Here is an 18,513-nt window from a genome sequence, read left to right as displayed (position 1 = left end):
GTGACTCTAGGCAAGTCACTTAACCCTTCATTACCCCAGATATAAAATAAGGACCTTTAAATAAATATGTAAAGTGCTTTAATTGTAACCACAGAAAGACAGTATATTAAATCCTATTACCCTTTCCCCTTCCATATTGAACCTTACATTTATTTTCCTATGGCAAAGAGTAGGGGAGTAGCCTAGTGGTTAGTGCAGCAGACTTTGATACTGGGGAACTGGGTTCAATTCTCATTGCAGTTCCTTGTGACTCTGAGCAAGTCACTTAACCTTCCATTGCCCCAAGTATAAATAAGTACCTGTATATACTATGTAAAAGCTTTGAATGTAGTTGCCAACCCCCCTCCCCCCCCAAAAAAAAACAAAAAGGCAGTATTATCAAGTCCCATTCCCTTTCATTTTACTAAAGCCTGCTACACATTTGGATGTTTCAATCATATCCCCTTTTCTTCCCTTTCTTATACACAATACATTTCAGCCTCTGCATAGAGGGTGTGTATCGCAGGCTTTATAGCTCTTTAGTAGCCTCCATTATTTTTAATGGATTCACAAAAACACAGCTTCCAGAACTAAAGAAAAGATTTTATATGTGGGTCACAAAAGTGGTAAAATCACTTTTTCTTGCTGGTATTAACTTATGTATCCAAGCCTACTTTTAGTTTGAGCTGTTTTACTACAGTGGCTGGCAGCTTTCAGGTCAAACATGATAATTATGCCACATGTTTACAAGGCTAATACAGGATACATGATACACAACTTGCTTCATAAACCCTACAGGAATAAGACTTAAAACCCAGGTATGGGTATCACAGAAGAAAGAAGGGGACAGATAATGGCAAATAGGTTTAAAGATAAAACAAGAGGACGCAAGCATTTTATCAGAAAGGATAAGCATAGATCCAAGGCGGTAGACAGAGGAGAAACAAATGGAAATAACTCTTTATGCCAGGTCTTCCCAAACTAAGGGGTCACAGCCCCAAATGAACTTATGAAACCATTTAAAGTCAAAACCTGGCCAGGCTCTCCATAAAAATGTAATTGGTCCACACCTCCAAGGGGTTTGCCTGCTTTCTGTGGCCATACAAATAGTGAGTGGCCACAAAGACTATTAAGCACTGCTTCAATGCAAGGCCCATGGGCCAATGGTGTCCCTGTAACGAGTTAGTATGATAGTAGCAAAAACAAAAACCTAACTCCGGCTGTTACAAAATTAGGCAAGGCCAGCCATTCCCAAACCTGGTTCCGGAGGCACCCCAGCCAGAGGTTTTTCAGGATATCCACAATGAATATTCATGAGATTTGCATGCAATGGAGGCAGTGCATGCAAATCTATCTCATGAATATTCATTGTGACTATCCTAAAAACCCAACTGGCTGGGATGCCTCCAGGACCAGATTTCTGAACTATTGGCCTAGGCATTGACAATTCTGATCGCCCCATCTCACCCCAATTCCCCTCCAATACTAAAATCAAAAGTCTAGAGCACAAGGCCAAGGAAAACAAACTGGTGTAGTAGGTGGCCAATGTGCATTCTGAACTGCTTCCAGAAACACTCTATGGGTGCAGTGGTGTTCCTTGGTCAACTGCCACATGGGGTAGATTACCACTGCGCACCCCCCCCCCCCCTCCCCAGCGCATCACCTCCAACACACACACACCCTGGGTGCATTGTTCTTACCTCTGGTAGCAGCCGCGCGGCTGTCGGCTCCACCGGTTCCCTGCCCCGGAATAGGAAGTAACATCAGAGGGAGAAAGGGAACTGCAACTGCTCCCTGCACACCCCTGCAGTGTGCAAACGGGGCAGACCACCCCCACCACCCCGCCCTTGGTACGCAACTGTATGGGTGATCCTTACAATGCTGTTTACCATCATTAGGGTGGTTTGTCAGAGTGGTTTCCTCTGGCTAACCACAGCTAAATGCAATGTAGTCAAGAAAACATCAGCAAAATACTTGTGTATTGAAAAGTTTCTGGTCTCACCCTAAGTTGTGCCACTGCGGCTTTCCCTTCCTCACTTTCTTCATCCAGTTCTTCATCACTCCACTCCCAGCCACCATCTTCAGTTTTATGAAGGCGTCCACTGGAACCTGGGACTCTTCGAACCTACTCGGCACAAAGAAAGAAATGTACCTTAACCCTGACCAGCACAAAAAAATTTCAGGACTACTCAAACCACAGACATGTCCTGGAACCAAGACCAGCACCTTGTAAGTATGTGTGCTTACAGGAATATAAATGGTTGAAGAAGTCTATACAGTGGTGTTGACTACTAGTAATAGGTATTCTCTGAAGTTTACCAGTCACACAGAAGAAACTTGTGTCTAATAACACCCTTCCAGAGCTTTCTGGAAATAGTAAAAATATCCGTGCATAGTAGTTTCAGTGCTATGACCCTTGGCTCCCCACATGTCCATATAAAAGTTTTGATGGAAGGATGAGAAGTGAAGTGAAGGATAGGGTTGTTTTTTTTTTTTTTTTTTTTTTAAGTTAGACCTTTGCTTTCCCTGAAGAAAGATCAAAATCAAGTCATTCACATGGGACACTCTAGCTAAGGAATGTCATTAACAAAAAGGAAAAGATGGATTGTAAACAGGTATATAATTTTTTATTATTATTTTTTTTTTAATCAAGCACCCCTTTCAGGTTTTATTTTTAACAATTATTTTAAAAAACCTGAAATGAGCATGGGCCCTATGAGTGAAGGACAAAACTATAGTGAATACAGTATCCTACTGCTATTTCTTCTTTTAAATTTACAGTGCTTTTCTTATTCTTATTTCTAGATCCGGTGCCATTTGAGAAAAAAAAAAAACAACAGGGTCACAGTTGAAATGTCTATAGAGCAGAAATGAGAAGTTATAAAAAAAATACACAGGAGTGAACCCATCCAAAATATTGTAACTGAACTTGAAAGTGGGGACAGTAAACTGGAAAGACAACAAAGTGAGCTGGAGAAATGGGGCTCAAACCATGCCTCTAATTATGTGCTTTTGAACACTGTTTTAACCTATTTTTATTGTAAACCGCTTTAAAACTACATGTTAAGTGATATATCAAGTATATAAATCAAACACTAGAAAAAGTATGAAAAAAATGTCCAATATGAGATGGTGAGCAAAGCTTTGTTCTTACGGTTCACACAGCAGGAGATAAGTACATGCAAATATCAGGCCCTATATTGCAAGAGAAAGCTCTGTTTTTTTCAAAAGAAATTTAATGAAGGTGACCCTGGTTTCACTGCTAGCATGGGTTAACTTGATCGCTCAATATTTCTGGGCAAAAACTGTCAGCAGATTGAGAAATTTATCAGATTCAAAACAAAATTTCATCATATTATTAAAAAGGAAGGAGAATAAGGGAGCAGATATACAGCTGTGATGAACTGGGTTAAATTTTAAAATGTTGCCAGCAAGAACTCTTGTATCACAGCTCAAAGCTTCAGCACCCGGTTATAAATGGAGTAAAGAAAGAGTAGCTATTCTAGCTTATAGTAATACAACTGGTAAATAACTTACAACTCACTTTTATTGGAAAATCAAAAAAGGGCTTTAAAAGAAATCTGGTCCTGCTGACCTTCGTCCCCTTTACGAACTAGAGGAATGCTGGTATGGACACAGACATTTTCTGTAGTTTTCAGTGAATTTGTTCCATCATTAGAAAAGTTTTTGAAATTGTTAACATGCCAAGGAAATCAATCCTCATTAATAATGCACCCTCATCCTGATGAAGACAAACTAAGAAGTGCTGAAATTAGGGTGATTTTTCTTCCTCCCAATGTCACATCATTGTGTTAGCTAACAGGCCAGGGCATACTTGAAAGATTAAAGAAAAAAAAATGCCATAATCTCTTAACACTGTGCATTGGACAATAGAAAAGGAATGTCAGAAATGCTAAAGAAAGTGAACAGTAAAGATGTTATTTACTGGGTCGCTCAATCATGGGATGAAATAACCACAAACCCTAGCAAGATCATGTAGAAAAAGTTAAATTCTGAAGATGAAAATGGACAAAGATGGCACTCAACATGAAACTGCTAAGGAAGATGATGATAATCTCCTTCCTTTATTACAAGAAATACCAGGATGCAGGAACACTTGTTTACATGAGAAAGGAATGGATGCAGAATGTATGGTGATGTGAATGTTGTAGTGAATGGGAATGAGAACAAAAATGGTGATGGACAGTCATGAAGACAACTGTGCTGGGCCTCCACATGGAGTAGATAAAACTGAAAATCACAGTCACAGTGAAGGGATCAAGAAAGTTGACCACTATTGATATGTTCTTGAGATGCTGGCATGCCTCACCGCAAAGACGAGAAACAGGAAAACAAACCTTAATCACAAATTTTTAAAAATAACTTGCTTGACCTTATGCAGTCCTCTGCTGTGTACAGTTCTCTTTATGAATATAGAGTATTTGTTATAGCACAAGCAAATATACAATATTGTTTAATGGTTGCAGAATGTTAATATTTGAAACACACATACTATATATGCCTCTTATTTTATCCGACTTTTCAATTATCCGACAAAAAGTTTGGTCCCGTTTAAGTCGGATAATCGAGACTATTTTATCCACAATGATAAGGTACGAGAAATTTGCATATGATTGCTGTAAAGTTCTCATGCATATTCACATGGAAATACTGAAATTCTATCTGGTTCTAGGATTCCCAAAACTGGCTTAGAAAGCCCAGAGTCCTTTATTCTAGAAGAGGAAAAACTGTTTCAATAAACTGCTATCAGGAAGACAAATGAAAGCTGGATCTTTTTTGATTTACTCATTTTCCTAATGCCAGCTAAGTTTATAGTCTCTGGGATTTCTCTGCTTACTTGGTACAGCTTGAGGCAACAAGCAGAATGGCTCTGCATAAATGCCACAGCTCTTACAAGTCACCATTCTGAAAAAGCGTCCTTTAGTTTGTGCAAGATTTTTTAAACATTGTTGCACCTGAATAACGTTCCTAGAGAAAACACAATTATACTAGAGACAGAACGGAAAACGTATAAGAGAAAGTATTAAGTAGCTTAACATGCTGTTCAAGATATTACCTTTTTAGCTCTTTCAGAAATCGTTGGTGCTCGCTGCATCAACTTTTCTTGTAGGAACTCTTTGTTCTGAAAATAACACCAAAATGAATGAGTAGAAGATGGAATTCCACCCCCAAAAGCATCAGTTAAGAATCTTAAAACCTAGCACAGAAATGACTTTTTGCACACCTATTTTAAGCTACAAGGAGTGGAGAGTCTTCAAATTCCAGGTTACAACCTAGGGGCTCTTATGCGCCAAAAACTTTCATAATATGCACCAAATATTTTTAAAATTATGCAAACACAATTGATAAAATATATTGCCACTATACAGTCTTTATGTATACTTAAATTGCAATCCCTGAATTATAAGTACATACCACATTATACTGTCATTCAGCAGATGTGTCTAACAGGAGGCATGTCACCAAAAAGCTGTTATATATAACAAGCCTATGCATTTGCTGACTGAAGAAAGGGCAGGGCAGAGCAGGAGAGGCATGTACTTGAAATCTTCATCACCACTCTATTTATGCTTTCCTTCTTCACTCCCACCCCACCCGTGATTACTACTGCTGTTGATCCAAACTGGAAATGCTGCGAGTCTGTTATCCTGTAGCAGCCGTTTTGTACCCCTCCCCCCCCCCCCCCCCCCCCCCCCACCTAGTGATCTCCTTTAGTGCCACCACAATCACTACCGTCACCAGCCAGAGTTTTTAACATAGTAACATAGTAGATGTCAGCAGATAAAGACCTGTATAGTCCATCCAGTCTGCCCAATAAGATAAACTCATTACATATGGTAGGTATTGTTCTTGATTTAACCTTGCCATTTTTAGGGCATAGACCATAGAAGTCTGCCCAGCCAGTATTGGCTCTCCTACCTAACATTTCCTAAGCTTCTTTGGATCCAATCCCTCTAAACAGGATTCCTCTGAGTGATACATCCTACTCCTTCCCTTATTACTTATTACTGACAGCTTATTACCTCCCCTGTCTCTGCAACTGCTGCCCCTGCTAGCTACAGAGAAGTTGATAGCCTGAGAACCCTGCCTCTTTTCTCCTGTCAAAATTGATCATTGGTTAGAATCAGTGAATATTAAATAGGGGCCTGATACTTGGAGTGCTGAAGAGGAAAAGAGAATAAGCATACTTGGGGGGGGGGGGCGGAATGAGAGCAAAGGGAGCAGCCTGGTAGTGGTGTCACAACAGGATGGGAACCTTATAGCCAGTGCACCCCCTCCCCCCCCAAAAAAAAAAATATGGCTTTCAGGAATGAGATTAGATGGTGGCTTGGGGGGGGGAAGAAGGAGGATTTCATGGGTTAGGTAAGAGTTTGTGGATTTCATGATAGAATAAGATTTAAAGATGATGGGAGAGCAGATAACAACTAAGTGGGAATGCACGGATTGGATGAAAATGAGGGCAAAGCAACTGGATGGAGTACATGTAAGGGTTTAGTAGATGGACTGAGGTATTTGAAACAGATATAGAAATGTGGGGTGGGGTAGAGTCTGAAACTGAAGGGAAAAGGGTCTAAAGGAGATGAGAGTTAGTTACTTCTTCCATTAAAGGCCTGGTTGAACAGCCAAGCTTTCACCTGCTTCCTGAAGTAGAAAGTCTTGTGTTTAAGTGGAGCACTTCAGCAGTGCATTCCAGAGTGTGGCAGCTACTCCAGAGAAGGCTCGCTTGCGGGTATCACATCATGTAATGTCTTTTGGAGAGGGTATGGTTAGTGATAGTCCTTGAGAGGACCTTAGTGTCCTTGGAGGTGTGTACAGGATCATCCTATTCTTCATGTATTCTGGGCCATTTCTGTTGAGGGCCTTGAAAATCAGACAGTTTTAAATTTAGCCCTGCATTGTACTGGCAGCCAATGAAGTTTTTGCAAAAATGGTGTGATGTGGTCACGTCACTTGCAACCTTTTATGAGTCTTGCTGCTGCACTCTGAATCAACTGGAGCTACAGCAGGCCCTTTGTAGTCAGACCATTGTATAGTGAATTGCAGTAATCCAGTCTTGATGTTATCATTGCATGCACAACTGGAATAAGATTTACCTTCTCGCTGTAAGGAGAGAGGCAGCGTAGCTGTCGCAGATAGAAGCAGTTCTTGAAGGTTGCTTGGATTTGGGGAATCAGAGTAAGTGTTGAATCTAAACTGTATTCCAAGGTTCTTGACTTGTGATTTGAGGGGGAGTTCATACTTTCCAAAAGGGATTTTGATGTCAGGTACATATCCATTTGTGTTAGGGACCCAGAGAAGCTCGGTTTTACTTGGGTTCAGGCAAAGTTTGCTGTGTTTAACCCATTCTTGAATTGATGTTAGACAGGTAATCAGTTTATTCAAAGCTGTGGGTAAGTCAGGTTCAATGGGTACAAGTAGCTGCACATCATCCACATAGATGCGGAACTGAGTGTCTATTGACTGAGTCAGCTCAGCCAGTGAATTGAGGTAGATATTGAACAGAACAGGTGATAGTATTGATCCTTGTGGTACTCTGCAGGCCATTGTCCATGGTGGTGATGAGCTGCTGCCAAACATTTTGGATTGTTGCCTGTCTGATACATAGGATCTGAACCAGGCAAGTACTGTTCCATTGATACCTGTTTCTGTCAGTCATGCTAGCATATCATGATCCAAAGTGTCAAAAGCTACTAAGAAATCTGCAGTACTAACACCGAGGCGAATCCCGTCTCAGGTTCTGTGAAGATCTAGTAGTGATGAGAACAATTTATGTTCCATAACTGGGTATGAATCCAGATTCACATGATCTAGCCAGTTACTAAATTGAACAGACTGTTTGTTCTATGAGTTTCCCTAGAAATTGGGTGTTGGATACCGGCAGGTAACTTTCTCAAGTTTCGCCCTGTTTTCTTTTAGCAAAGGGCGAACCACTGCCCTTTTTAATGCTGTTGATAGTAGCCCATTGGAAAGAGAGGTGTTCACAATTTTTATGGCGCCTTCTATGAGACCTATACTTGCCTGCTGCACCATCTTTGATGGGCAGGGATCGAGGGAGCAGGTAGTAGGTCAAAGGTCTCTTATGATTTTGTCAAGGCTCTCCTCTGTCATTAGGTTAAAAGTGTCCCATCTGTCTCTGCCAGGTTAACTGGTTGAGGAGTGGGTGGGATTACCTATAAATCCTGGTGGAGACAATTTTGTTGGCAAAGTATGCAGCAAAATCATTGCAGTTCAGTTTAGACTGGGCAGGCTGGTTCTGTTGTGGCGGTTGCAGTAGGCTGTTTACTATACTGAACAACTACTTGGTTGAATTGGCAGCCTGTGCAATGCATTGAGAGAAATGCTGTTTTTTGGTTGCTGTTAAGGCTTGTCGTGCTTTCTACACTTTAACCTGTCTTTATTCAGGCGAGATTTACGCCATCTCCTTTCCAGTTTCCATCCTTCGCATTTAAGGATCTGAAGTTCTGGAGAGAACCAAGGTGAATGTTCGTGAGTGGGGCATAAGACCTTTTTTTAGTGGTGCTGTTTTCTCTAAGGTCTTGGCTAAGTGTGTATTCCAGATGTCAACCTGTTCCGACACTGTAGTTGTCTTTTCATCCACATATGGATAGTCCAAGGCCTCTAGGAAATTCTCAGCGGTCAGCTTTATTTTGTCTCTGATCTCCTTCCAAACTCTCGGAGGTGCTATTTGTTTCAGGTTATCATTTAGGAAAAATTTAATTAGAAAATGGTCTGACCATGATAGGGGTGTTATTTCAATACTGTTATCCCAGAATTCTGGGATATCCACCACTTTGTAGAATACCAGGTCTAGTATGTGACCCTTTTTGTGGGTTGGAGAACTGATCACCTGTGTAAATCCTAGTGTTGGCATCATGTCCAGAAAGGTAGCTGTGGTGGTATCTGGAGTTTCGATGTGTAGATTGAAATCTCCCATCACCAGCCTGGGGTAATTCAGGGTCACTTGAGTAATCAGGTCTCGGAGTTCTTACACAGATGTGTTACGAGGTGCTCTGTATACCATGAGCAGCCAGTTTGGTTTCTCCTTTAAGTTGGATAAAAAGAGATTCCGATTTATGTAGCTGGGGGATGGATATTCTGCACAGCTTGATTATATCCCGAGTCAAGACTACTACCCCTCCACCCCATCTTCCTGGTCTTGGTTGATGTTGGATGTTGAAACCTGTTGGGCAAAGTTCAGCCAGTGGTAAACCCCCACTTTCATCTAGCCAGGGTTCACTTATTCCTAGGATTTCAAGATGCTGTTCATATATGGCATCATGGATCACCAAGGATTTCTTTGAGCTGCTCTGGCATTCACAGGTCCTATATTTCCTAAGGGTGATGTGGGGGTAGCTTTGGTGTGGCAAATGAGGTGATCTTTTAAGTACTGTTATGTATTTGACCTCTTGCACTTTTGCCTTCTGTTTGGTTGGTGGGGATTATGGTTTCCTCTCACACACACCACTGGGATGCTCTAAGTCTCATGCTCTGTGGACCAAGGCACATTTTCTGTATCAGAAGCTAGTTAGGCAAAATTTCACAGGGTGACACTGCAGTCCACCCTGTGGATCAGCAATCTTAATAGTTGGTAATGCAGGGTTAAGGCTTTAAACAATCTAAAAGAACAGACCTCTTTAAAGTTGTAAATTCAGAACAGCCCTGTGAGATAAAGTCTTCCAGCAATAGACAAACAAATGGCTGTACTTAGCACTTGTGTGTGAATTCCTTTGAAGACTTAATGTAGAGGAGTTGATGTTTGACTTCAGTTTTAAGGAATCTAACAGAAGAAAGATGTTCCAAGTAAAATTGAGGACTGGTGCTTCAACACAGGCTGAGCAGAAGTCAATAGAAGTTTGGGGTTGTAAATAAGCAGAAAGAGTATTATTTAATCTAGGTTGCAGAACCTGATGTGAACCCAGCCAGTCACCCAGCCATTATATATCTTTATCTATTATATCTTTATATCTATATCTGTATATATATTAGAGGGTAAGGTGATAAGGAGAGTTGAAATCTAGCGCTGAGTGTATAGAGGCAGAGAAAAAATTACCAGGAAAAATCTGGAAAAAATAGCAAACGGAAAAACACTGGAAAATAATTACAGACAACTCGCAAAAGCAAGCTGGAAAGGGAGGTCAAGTGCACTCCAATTTTATTTTCAGTTCTTAGTGATTAGAAAAATGTCAGCCATGAGTGAATGCATTTCTTTCATCTTTCACATTTTGCTTACTATTGAAGGAAATACACGTCTTTTTATTTATCCTGCGTTGTACTACTCTGATTATGGTTTTTCACAATTTCCATGTCTAATTTTGGTCCATTATTCTGTAATTGGTGAAGTAGGAGCCACTATATTCATTTAAAACTATGGATGTGGCGTCAGTACACTAAACCGACTCCAGCTCCAGATATTAGGCTTTTAAATTTTTGCTCTGGTAAATTTAAGTTATATTTACCAGTACTTTAGATCTAGGACAAATATGTATATAAAGTATAAAATGATAACTTACCATATATTATAATGTTTGTAAGTTTTTATTTTGAAGCTGGAGTTGGTACATTTTTACCAACTCTGACTCCACCCAAAATTGCTTCTGACTCCAAACCCCTGATTTAAATGCTAGTGTTTAATACATATATTCAGCAACACTATGGGGCAATTCTACAACTGGGTACCACTAAGCGCCCCAAGGACATATGGCATCCAGTACTGAGATTCTGTTATGGAATACAAATGTAATCCAATATTGGTGTGCCTTCAGTTTGCACAACCACAGTTACACCAGCCATAGGCCTAGTATAACTGAAGCCACGTAAATGAGGAAGGGATGCACATAACTTACAGTATTCTGTAAGGCACATAAGTGGGAGTCCTACCCATGTATGACCCACCCTTACATTTCCATACTATAAGTTAGGCTTTGTTATTGTAGAATAGAACTTAGTGCCCTGGTGGCACTTTTACAATTAAAAGTAAACTTATGCACATAACTGCTAGCATTCTGTAAATTTACACATGCAAGGGTGCTCAATGTGGGCATCTAGATTATAGAATTGCCTTACAAGTGTACAGTGAGTGGCATTGAACACATATTTTATGGTCACTGGCATAAAATTTAAGTATAGCTTATCCAGATACCAGCTGAATTAGTTTTGCAACTTGCCCTTGGTCCACCCTGCTGCTACTGGACAATATAAATCGTATCAGGCTGGTTAGACAGATTTTTGGCCTGTTAGGATTGACAAACTAGTATAGTTTTACATTCACCAGCTACAAATGAAAATAATTCCATCTGAACATCAATCCCAAAGGTTTTTTTATTTTGTTCAGCCACAGACTGTAGCGCCAGTGTGTCATGCACATGATCAAGTGTGTCATAACAGAAGAACAATACATTAGTTCTCAGGCTATCCACAGGTACTCCACAAAATGTAATGTGTTAATTTCTTCGCAAAATGTGTATCAAAGTGGCCAGAATGCTCTTCCATAAAGTGCAACCAGCAAATAATAAAAATGATTCTGGAAAAAAAGTGTGTGTGTGTGGGGGGGGGGGGAGGAAATCAGACACCCTTTGGATTTCTACATTAGTCTATCAAAATGATACAGAATCACCAAGGTATTTACAAATGAAAATAATTCCATCTGATCAATCCCAAAGGTTTTTATTTTGTTCAGCCACAGACTGTAGTGTCAGTGTGTCACGCACATGAACATTATAAAGTGTGTCATAACAGAACAATACATTGTTTCTCAGTCTATCCATAGGTACCCCACATTTTGTAACAGACTGTTAATTTCTTAGCAAAATGCATATCAAAGTGCCCGGAACACTTTTCCATAAAGTGCAACCAGCAAATGATAAAAATGATTCTGGAACGCAAACAAAAAAAAAAGGGGTGGGGCAAGGAAAAATCAGAAACACCCTTAGGATTTCTACATTATTCTATCAAAATGATAGGAAAGGTCCGATTTTCACATAGGACTAAATACCTGGGTGATTCTATGTTTTGATTACTTTCACCTGGCAATAAACGCTCTCCTTCTCAACCATACAGTGGGGCTCTGATGCATTCCTTGATACAGAAAGCCTCCAACAAGTTTGGTAAGCAAAACCCTCCAAGTTCTACACCAAAGTGAAGATGTTGATAACATCAGCTGTGTGGAAGCAACAGTGCAAGTAATGATTATACAAATACCTTCTATTATTATAGTGAAGATTTCCAAAGATCATTGCTCAGCTGCTGCATTATGAAATGGGGTCTACAAGTAGTAGAACACCTTCGTTCAATGTGAGCTAAACCACAATCTATTTTGGTCTTAACATCTACATAGAGAGCTACTGTCATTTGACTAAACAATAAGCCTTTTAAAATTATGAGCAGAGGACAATCCCTTCAGAAAATAAGGAACATTTTGGATCCAGTTTTACAGTCCTTTAAAACAGTGAAAAGTTATTCTCTTACTTTTGCTTTCTGGAAAAATTTGTGTTTCAGAAGTTCTGCTGCTGTTGGCCTAAAAAAAGAAATTGACTTTGTTAATAGTATTGTTTTTAATTAGCATTAACAAGTTATAGATTACATAGAGGATAATGTTATTTATTTTAACATATTAAGCATCCACTCTATTACCACAGAACTTTCCAAACAGTCCCCAACTACTACTTGCTTTGCAGTCATTCTATTGTAAAAATAATTAGTAAAATGACGTATTTGAAATAATTTCTCAGATAAAATATTCTCTGCATGAAACTGTTATGGATTTTGAAATTATATTATATAATTTTTAAATCCATAGCAGATGGAATGGAGAGAGGACGGCAGAAGCTGGATGGAAGTGGCAAGAGGAAGGGATGGAAGGGACAGAGAACAGCAGATGCTGGAATAAGGGGGATTAAGAAGGGCAGATACTGAATGGAAGGGGGAGAGGAGGCAGGCATAAATGGGAATACAGGTGTTGGTGGCTGATGAATGCTACCAATTTGCTTGTGCAAGCAGCATGGAGCTTGGACCTCAGGCAGTGGACTTCTTCAGCTAGTGGGGCTTGGGCAGCCTAGGGGCGCCGTGACCAGAGAAAACTTGGGAACCACTGGCCTATATTATCAAAAAGTCTTCAGCAGGTCAGGGGCAGTGTTGAAGGTTTTGCAGAGTAAATTTCTTGTCATTTTTTATATTAACTGCGGGTTTTATCTTTTACAAATGGAAGGCCATGCAAGTTGAAAGCGCAAACAGTGACAAACAAGCATGTGCGTGTTCGAGCAAAACCAAAGTAAAAAGCACACATTGGCACCTGTTTTTCTGCACTTAAATATGAGGCTTTCAAAATTTTTAAATGCAAACAGATTTTGAAAGGCTCATACTTAAAAGCAAAGAACAGCGCTGTCGTATGCTTGCACTTCACTTTGTTTGCACATGCACACAACAGCCATACTTTCCACAAAACCCTTGTGCGCTTGTGCCAAGCACACATCTCCTGCCTACTCTCAGTTTGATAGCACAATTAACTAAGCATAACATTTGCTTCGAGGACAGCATTGCTATTTCTTTGAACTGTTATATTGTGGGCTTTAGCACTCAGCTTTGAGCATCAAACTGAGATGGTAGTCCTGATGGCTTTTGGTGATATAATAAAGCAGATGCAGCCATGGAACACATGATCCTTCTCAGGGGCTTACAGGTTGTGTAGTTAGATAAGACATCTGCACATGGTTTGGATATTTCTCAAAATCTGCCATCTTCTCTGCCTGACAAGCTAAAAAATTTCACCGTTTAATTCTGCACTGTCAAACAGTGAACATCGTAGAAAAGAAACAGGATCACAACTGGAGGGCATGTCAGAAGCCATAAAGCAAGACTGACTTCCTGAAAGGGACAGTAAAATTAAAAAAAAAAAAAAAAAAAAACAAATCGCTGAAAAAATCTATTCAGTAAAAAACACCAAAATGTCCTTCAGTCACACTGCAACTAAAGCAAAGAGAAGAACTGCTTAAGTAGTAAAATGCACCAGATATCCCCCATGGACAAAGGCCTGAGACACAATGCATGATCTCTCAAAATAGCTATACGTGAACAGAGGCATTAAGAATTTTCCTGATAAAAATCTGGAAAACATGCTTTTTGGCACCACCACAATGTCATCCATGTGTACAACTAAGGTGGACAGCAAAGATGCTTACCTGTAACAGCTGTTCTAGGAGGACAACAGGATATTCAGAAATTATGGGGGTGCGTTGATCTGATGACGTGTATGCCAGAATTTTAAACCAAAAGCTATAAACTCTCTAAATATGTTCTACTGATCATTGTGTACACAGGATCCTTCCCAGTTGGCTAGCTATTTACTTAAAGAAAATTCCTAGAGAAGATAGACTGTCTTGCAAAGCCTTCCTATACTGCTATTCTTTGGGGAACATCTGTTACAGATAAGTAACTGCTTTCTACATTTTACTGTAACTTCTTCAGATAAAGTAGAAAATATTATTGTTCAAACAGGGAAATGATTGCTGGCAAGAAAACATTTTATGATTGTAAAAAATTGGGCCCTGCTGGGGAATAGAGTTGAAGTCTAAACCAAGTAAAAAATGTGTGAAGTATTTACCAAACCTACTGTTGAACTAGAAGTCCTTACCCAAACAGTAATAAGTGAATTTATGGCTGGAACTAAAAAAGTCACAGCTTTAGAGATCTCTCCAAGAGGCCTACACATACTGTACCTTCCAGAGTCAAGTGCAACTGGGACTAACTGATATGCAATCCACTAGACAATTTGAGTTTATCAATCTATAGGAATTAAAGAAAAAAAAGGCTGAGTGGACTTTAAGATCATTCCATTTTAGATAGAAGGATAAAGCTCTTTTGCAACTGACTACTCCTTACCTCAGGAAATTCGATCAACTTGTATGATTTTTGTAAGCAACTGAAGACATTTCTTTTTAAAATATCTTTTACAATAGTAAGGTTTTATTTATGAAATTGTTTTTTTAAATATTACTCTGATTTGGCAAATTTTAATCAGCCTCAATTTTGTTAACCTGCTCTGAATCCTTCTTCAGAGATAAAGTGGGCTATAGAAGCTCAACAAAGCTTTTTTACCCTTGTACAGACGTGGCCTGGAGAAAAATGTTGGAAGAACAATTGATTTGCTATAGTGGAAGTCAAACACGATCATAGGAAGAAACTTAGAATATGTCAACAGAGCCACCCTATAATGAAAAAAAAAAAAAAAAGAAACCTTTGCCTAGGCCAGGTAAGTCATTAAGGCCTGGAGCTCCCTGCTGAAGTGACCACCACCAAAAATATGATCCTCTAGATCAGACTTCATCCCATAGGATTCTAGCAGTTCAAAGGGAGTTTTCATCGGCTGGGTCTTGTAGTCTAGTGTATATATACAGTGGAAGGGGTAATAGACTTCAACAGCTCTGCATGAATCTGACAAAGGCTATACAAAGACTATTTCACATTCTACAGGATGTACCCTAACAGAACGTTCACCTTCTGCATCAGAGTCAGTTCTGAAAATAATCACAGTTTTTGTGTTGGGGCAGGAAAAAGGAAAACTTTGTTGATTTACTGCCATGGGACCTTCCAGTGGAAGAATGAGAGCACTCCTCCAAAGGTTTTACAGTTTCCAGGTTATGATGGCTAGGGATATTGAGATATTGTTCTCAGATTCTGCAAGATGAGAGCTGGAAAAATACCCAATTGTTTCAATCAGTGTTATCAGGGAAGTGGGAATTAATTCCACTTCAGCCAATACGGGCTATTAGGTTGATAAACCCCCAAACCTCTGAGTTTTAGGAAGGTCCTTACCACCTCAGGCACTGGAGAATGTACACAGAAGACCCTCTCAACAATTTAGGGAGACATCAAGCTGTCTTATGACTTTTTCAGGATTGCTTTCCTGTTTAGTGAAGATCTAAAAAGATCCAACATGAGTATGCTTCACTCAAGAAATATTCAATTTTCTACTTATCTGTCCAAGGATCACTTGGTGAACGAACAGTCAAGTTCTAAAACCACATTGCTTTCCTTGCCTTAACATCATTTCTTAAGAACTGGTCAAAGATCAAATTCCGACACACTCCAAATACAGGATTACTGATCCTGCTCATGAAGTAAATGATTTTCTGTTTGAATTAGGATACATCTTGTTGATCAACTATTCCTGAAAGCATTATTTACCCTTAACATAGCCACCAAGAGGGGAGGCAAAATTCTCCAGGTCTGGGCTTCCGGGGGGGGGGGGGGGGGGGGGGGGGCAGCGCAGAACTCTCTCTCTCCAGCTCCTGACAGGACATGGATGATCGCGTCCCAACAGAAGCAGGAGAAAGAAAACTCCAGCACCAGGTCCCCCCTTGCATTGCCTGCCTAGTAGCTGCTGGGCCCTCAGGCCACACATGCTCAGTTTTGAGACAGAGCATGTGCGACCTGAGGAAAGCAGCCACAGGGGCAGACAAAGTTGGGCAGAGGAAGGAGCCGCGCTGCCTGCAGCTGGCGGGGCCAGCCAAGGTACTTCGGGCAGGAGGGAGGGGAGCAGCGTCAGCGATGATGATGATTCTGCTCCGGGCCCAGCTCAGTCTCTTGGCGGCTCTGACCCTGAACTCTAGGATAATTAGGAAATAATTCTCTTAAGCAGACCACAGACCAAGGAGTGTGGGGCCACAATACATGACATCTCCATCCCAGATCAAATCAAAATTAGATTAATCTGGATATGTGACATTTGTAAGAATAAACTTAAGTGTTTGCTGGGTTAGCCTCCAGGACAAAAAATCCCTGGGCTGCTGTTTAGCATAAAAACTGCCTCAAAGAACTCAAGTGGTCTGTACTTACTGAGATGTGTGTCCACTGGGCTGGCCTCATATTGAAATGTGTAGAGGGAGATATATGTATCATTGATGCCATTAGACCCAGCTCTTCAATATGTCCCATACTGATACCTACTAACGTTTCTTTCATTAGGGACACCAGATTGTTTATCCTTTCTTGCAGAAGGAAGGCTTTCACAGAGTTGTGTTTAGCAGAGCTCCTACAAATCTGAATTGAGATGACAGGCTTAATAAGTGAGACTTTAAGTATGTCAAACTCTAGAAATTCTTATTACCACTAATATTTCTATAGCGCTACTAGACATACAGTACTGTACACAAATATATAAGACAGCCTCTGCTGAACAGAGCTTATAATTCATTTAAGGCAGACCAAAAATACCAGAGTTTCTTAGGAGACTTTTGTAACTCTCCAAGAATTGTTTGGATATCTTAATTCTGTAATCCATGTAAGACTTTGGTGGTTATTGCTGACTATAAAAATAAACTGTATTGTAAATTGTACTGTAGGATTAAAACATGTGTAACAGAAAAAGCATCTCTCAAATCTAGGGAACACAGCCAGTCTTCATTAATCCTGGTTTTGAAGTTATATCTCAAAGCACAGTGGTATATGTAGTCTGATTCTGCCCATTGATTCCCATGGTCATATAATGCATCAAGATGGTGCTATCAGAAATGCAAAACTGGCCTACTCTTTTGAACTGGACATTAGGCAGCTCTGGGGATGGAGTCTGTTTTTTCTGGAACCAGAAAATACTTGGAATAAGATTTCCTACCCTCTTTCCTGTGGTACAGTGGGCTCAATCTTGACTAGATGTTTCTGATGTAGAGAGGCAGACCAAGAACCTTTCCATGGGCAATTTGGAAGGGTTCCCAACAGACAAAAGTCATATAATTTTGGAAATGAATAGAGAATCCCAGGTGTTTATGATTACTCTGGAATGACCAGCCACATAAAACCTTCCCCTTTGTTCTCCTCCATCCCTCCAGCAAGTAAATATCACAACACTACCTGTTTTTCTGAAACCCAATGAAACACCCTTCCCAGGTTTTGATTGGGAGACGATTTTGGTATGTTCTTTATTAGAGATGAGAGGGACTCTTCTATAAATTGAGAAGAGAAAGTAGAAGAGTAGTGGCATTCTTGGTGCCCAATTCAAATACTTCCTAAAATGTAGCAGGTGGATCAGGAATGGCTCCAGAGAAAATCTAAAACCTTGAACAGTAGTGTTAAATTTGGTCCACTGTTTCCTTGATTATCTTTAAACAGATTTCTTCACTACAGGGTTATCAATAGAAATCAAACAAAATAAAACATGGAAAAGAAAATAAGATGATACCTTTTTTATTGGACATAACTTAATACCTTATTTTCTTTTCCATGTTTTATTTTGTTTGATTTCTATTGATAACCTTAAGAGTGGACTAACACGGCTACCACACTCCTTCACTGCAGGGCACACTAGCAAGCCTTTCCTGCACATCTGAAGAGACTTAAGGTATGCAGCCATGAGGGCAATCCCAATGGCAGACACACAATACGATCTCAAGAGTACTGTGGATAAACCTGAACAAATGTTTTCCTAACTCTTGTCAACCACTGCTTTCAGATCATATTTAGAGGAAGAAAAACTGCTATGTGGGAAGACAGCACAGCATTATGCTAACCTTTTCTTTTAAGTGA

At 40.0% G+C, this 18,513-nt stretch overlaps 1 protein-coding gene across 2 annotated transcripts in view; it reads right to left on the bottom strand.

Moving 5' to 3' along the window:
* Positions 1-18,513, bottom strand: part of OXSR1 (oxidative stress responsive kinase 1) — a 258,627-nt gene that overhangs the window by 95,018 nt on the left and 145,096 nt on the right. For both annotated transcript variants that reach the window (XR_003941568.1, XM_030198016.1), the window contains exons 9-11: positions 12,466-12,514; positions 5,057-5,122; positions 1,982-2,104 (exon numbers count right to left, since the gene is read on the bottom strand). Coding sequence is in view for 1 of the 2 variants with exons in the window: in XM_030198016.1 (XP_030053876.1) it covers positions 1,982-2,104; positions 5,057-5,122; positions 12,466-12,514 (238 nt within the window). In the remaining variant the exon portion in view is untranslated. The remainder of the gene's footprint in view (positions 1-1,981; positions 2,105-5,056; positions 5,123-12,465; positions 12,515-18,513) is intronic.

The sequence above is a fragment of the Microcaecilia unicolor genome, chromosome 1, assembly GCF_901765095.1.
Source record: "Microcaecilia unicolor chromosome 1, aMicUni1.1, whole genome shotgun sequence".
Classification (NCBI taxonomy): domain Eukaryota; kingdom Metazoa; phylum Chordata; class Amphibia; order Gymnophiona; family Siphonopidae; genus Microcaecilia; species Microcaecilia unicolor.
This window is presented reverse-complemented; position numbering and strand designations above follow the sequence as displayed.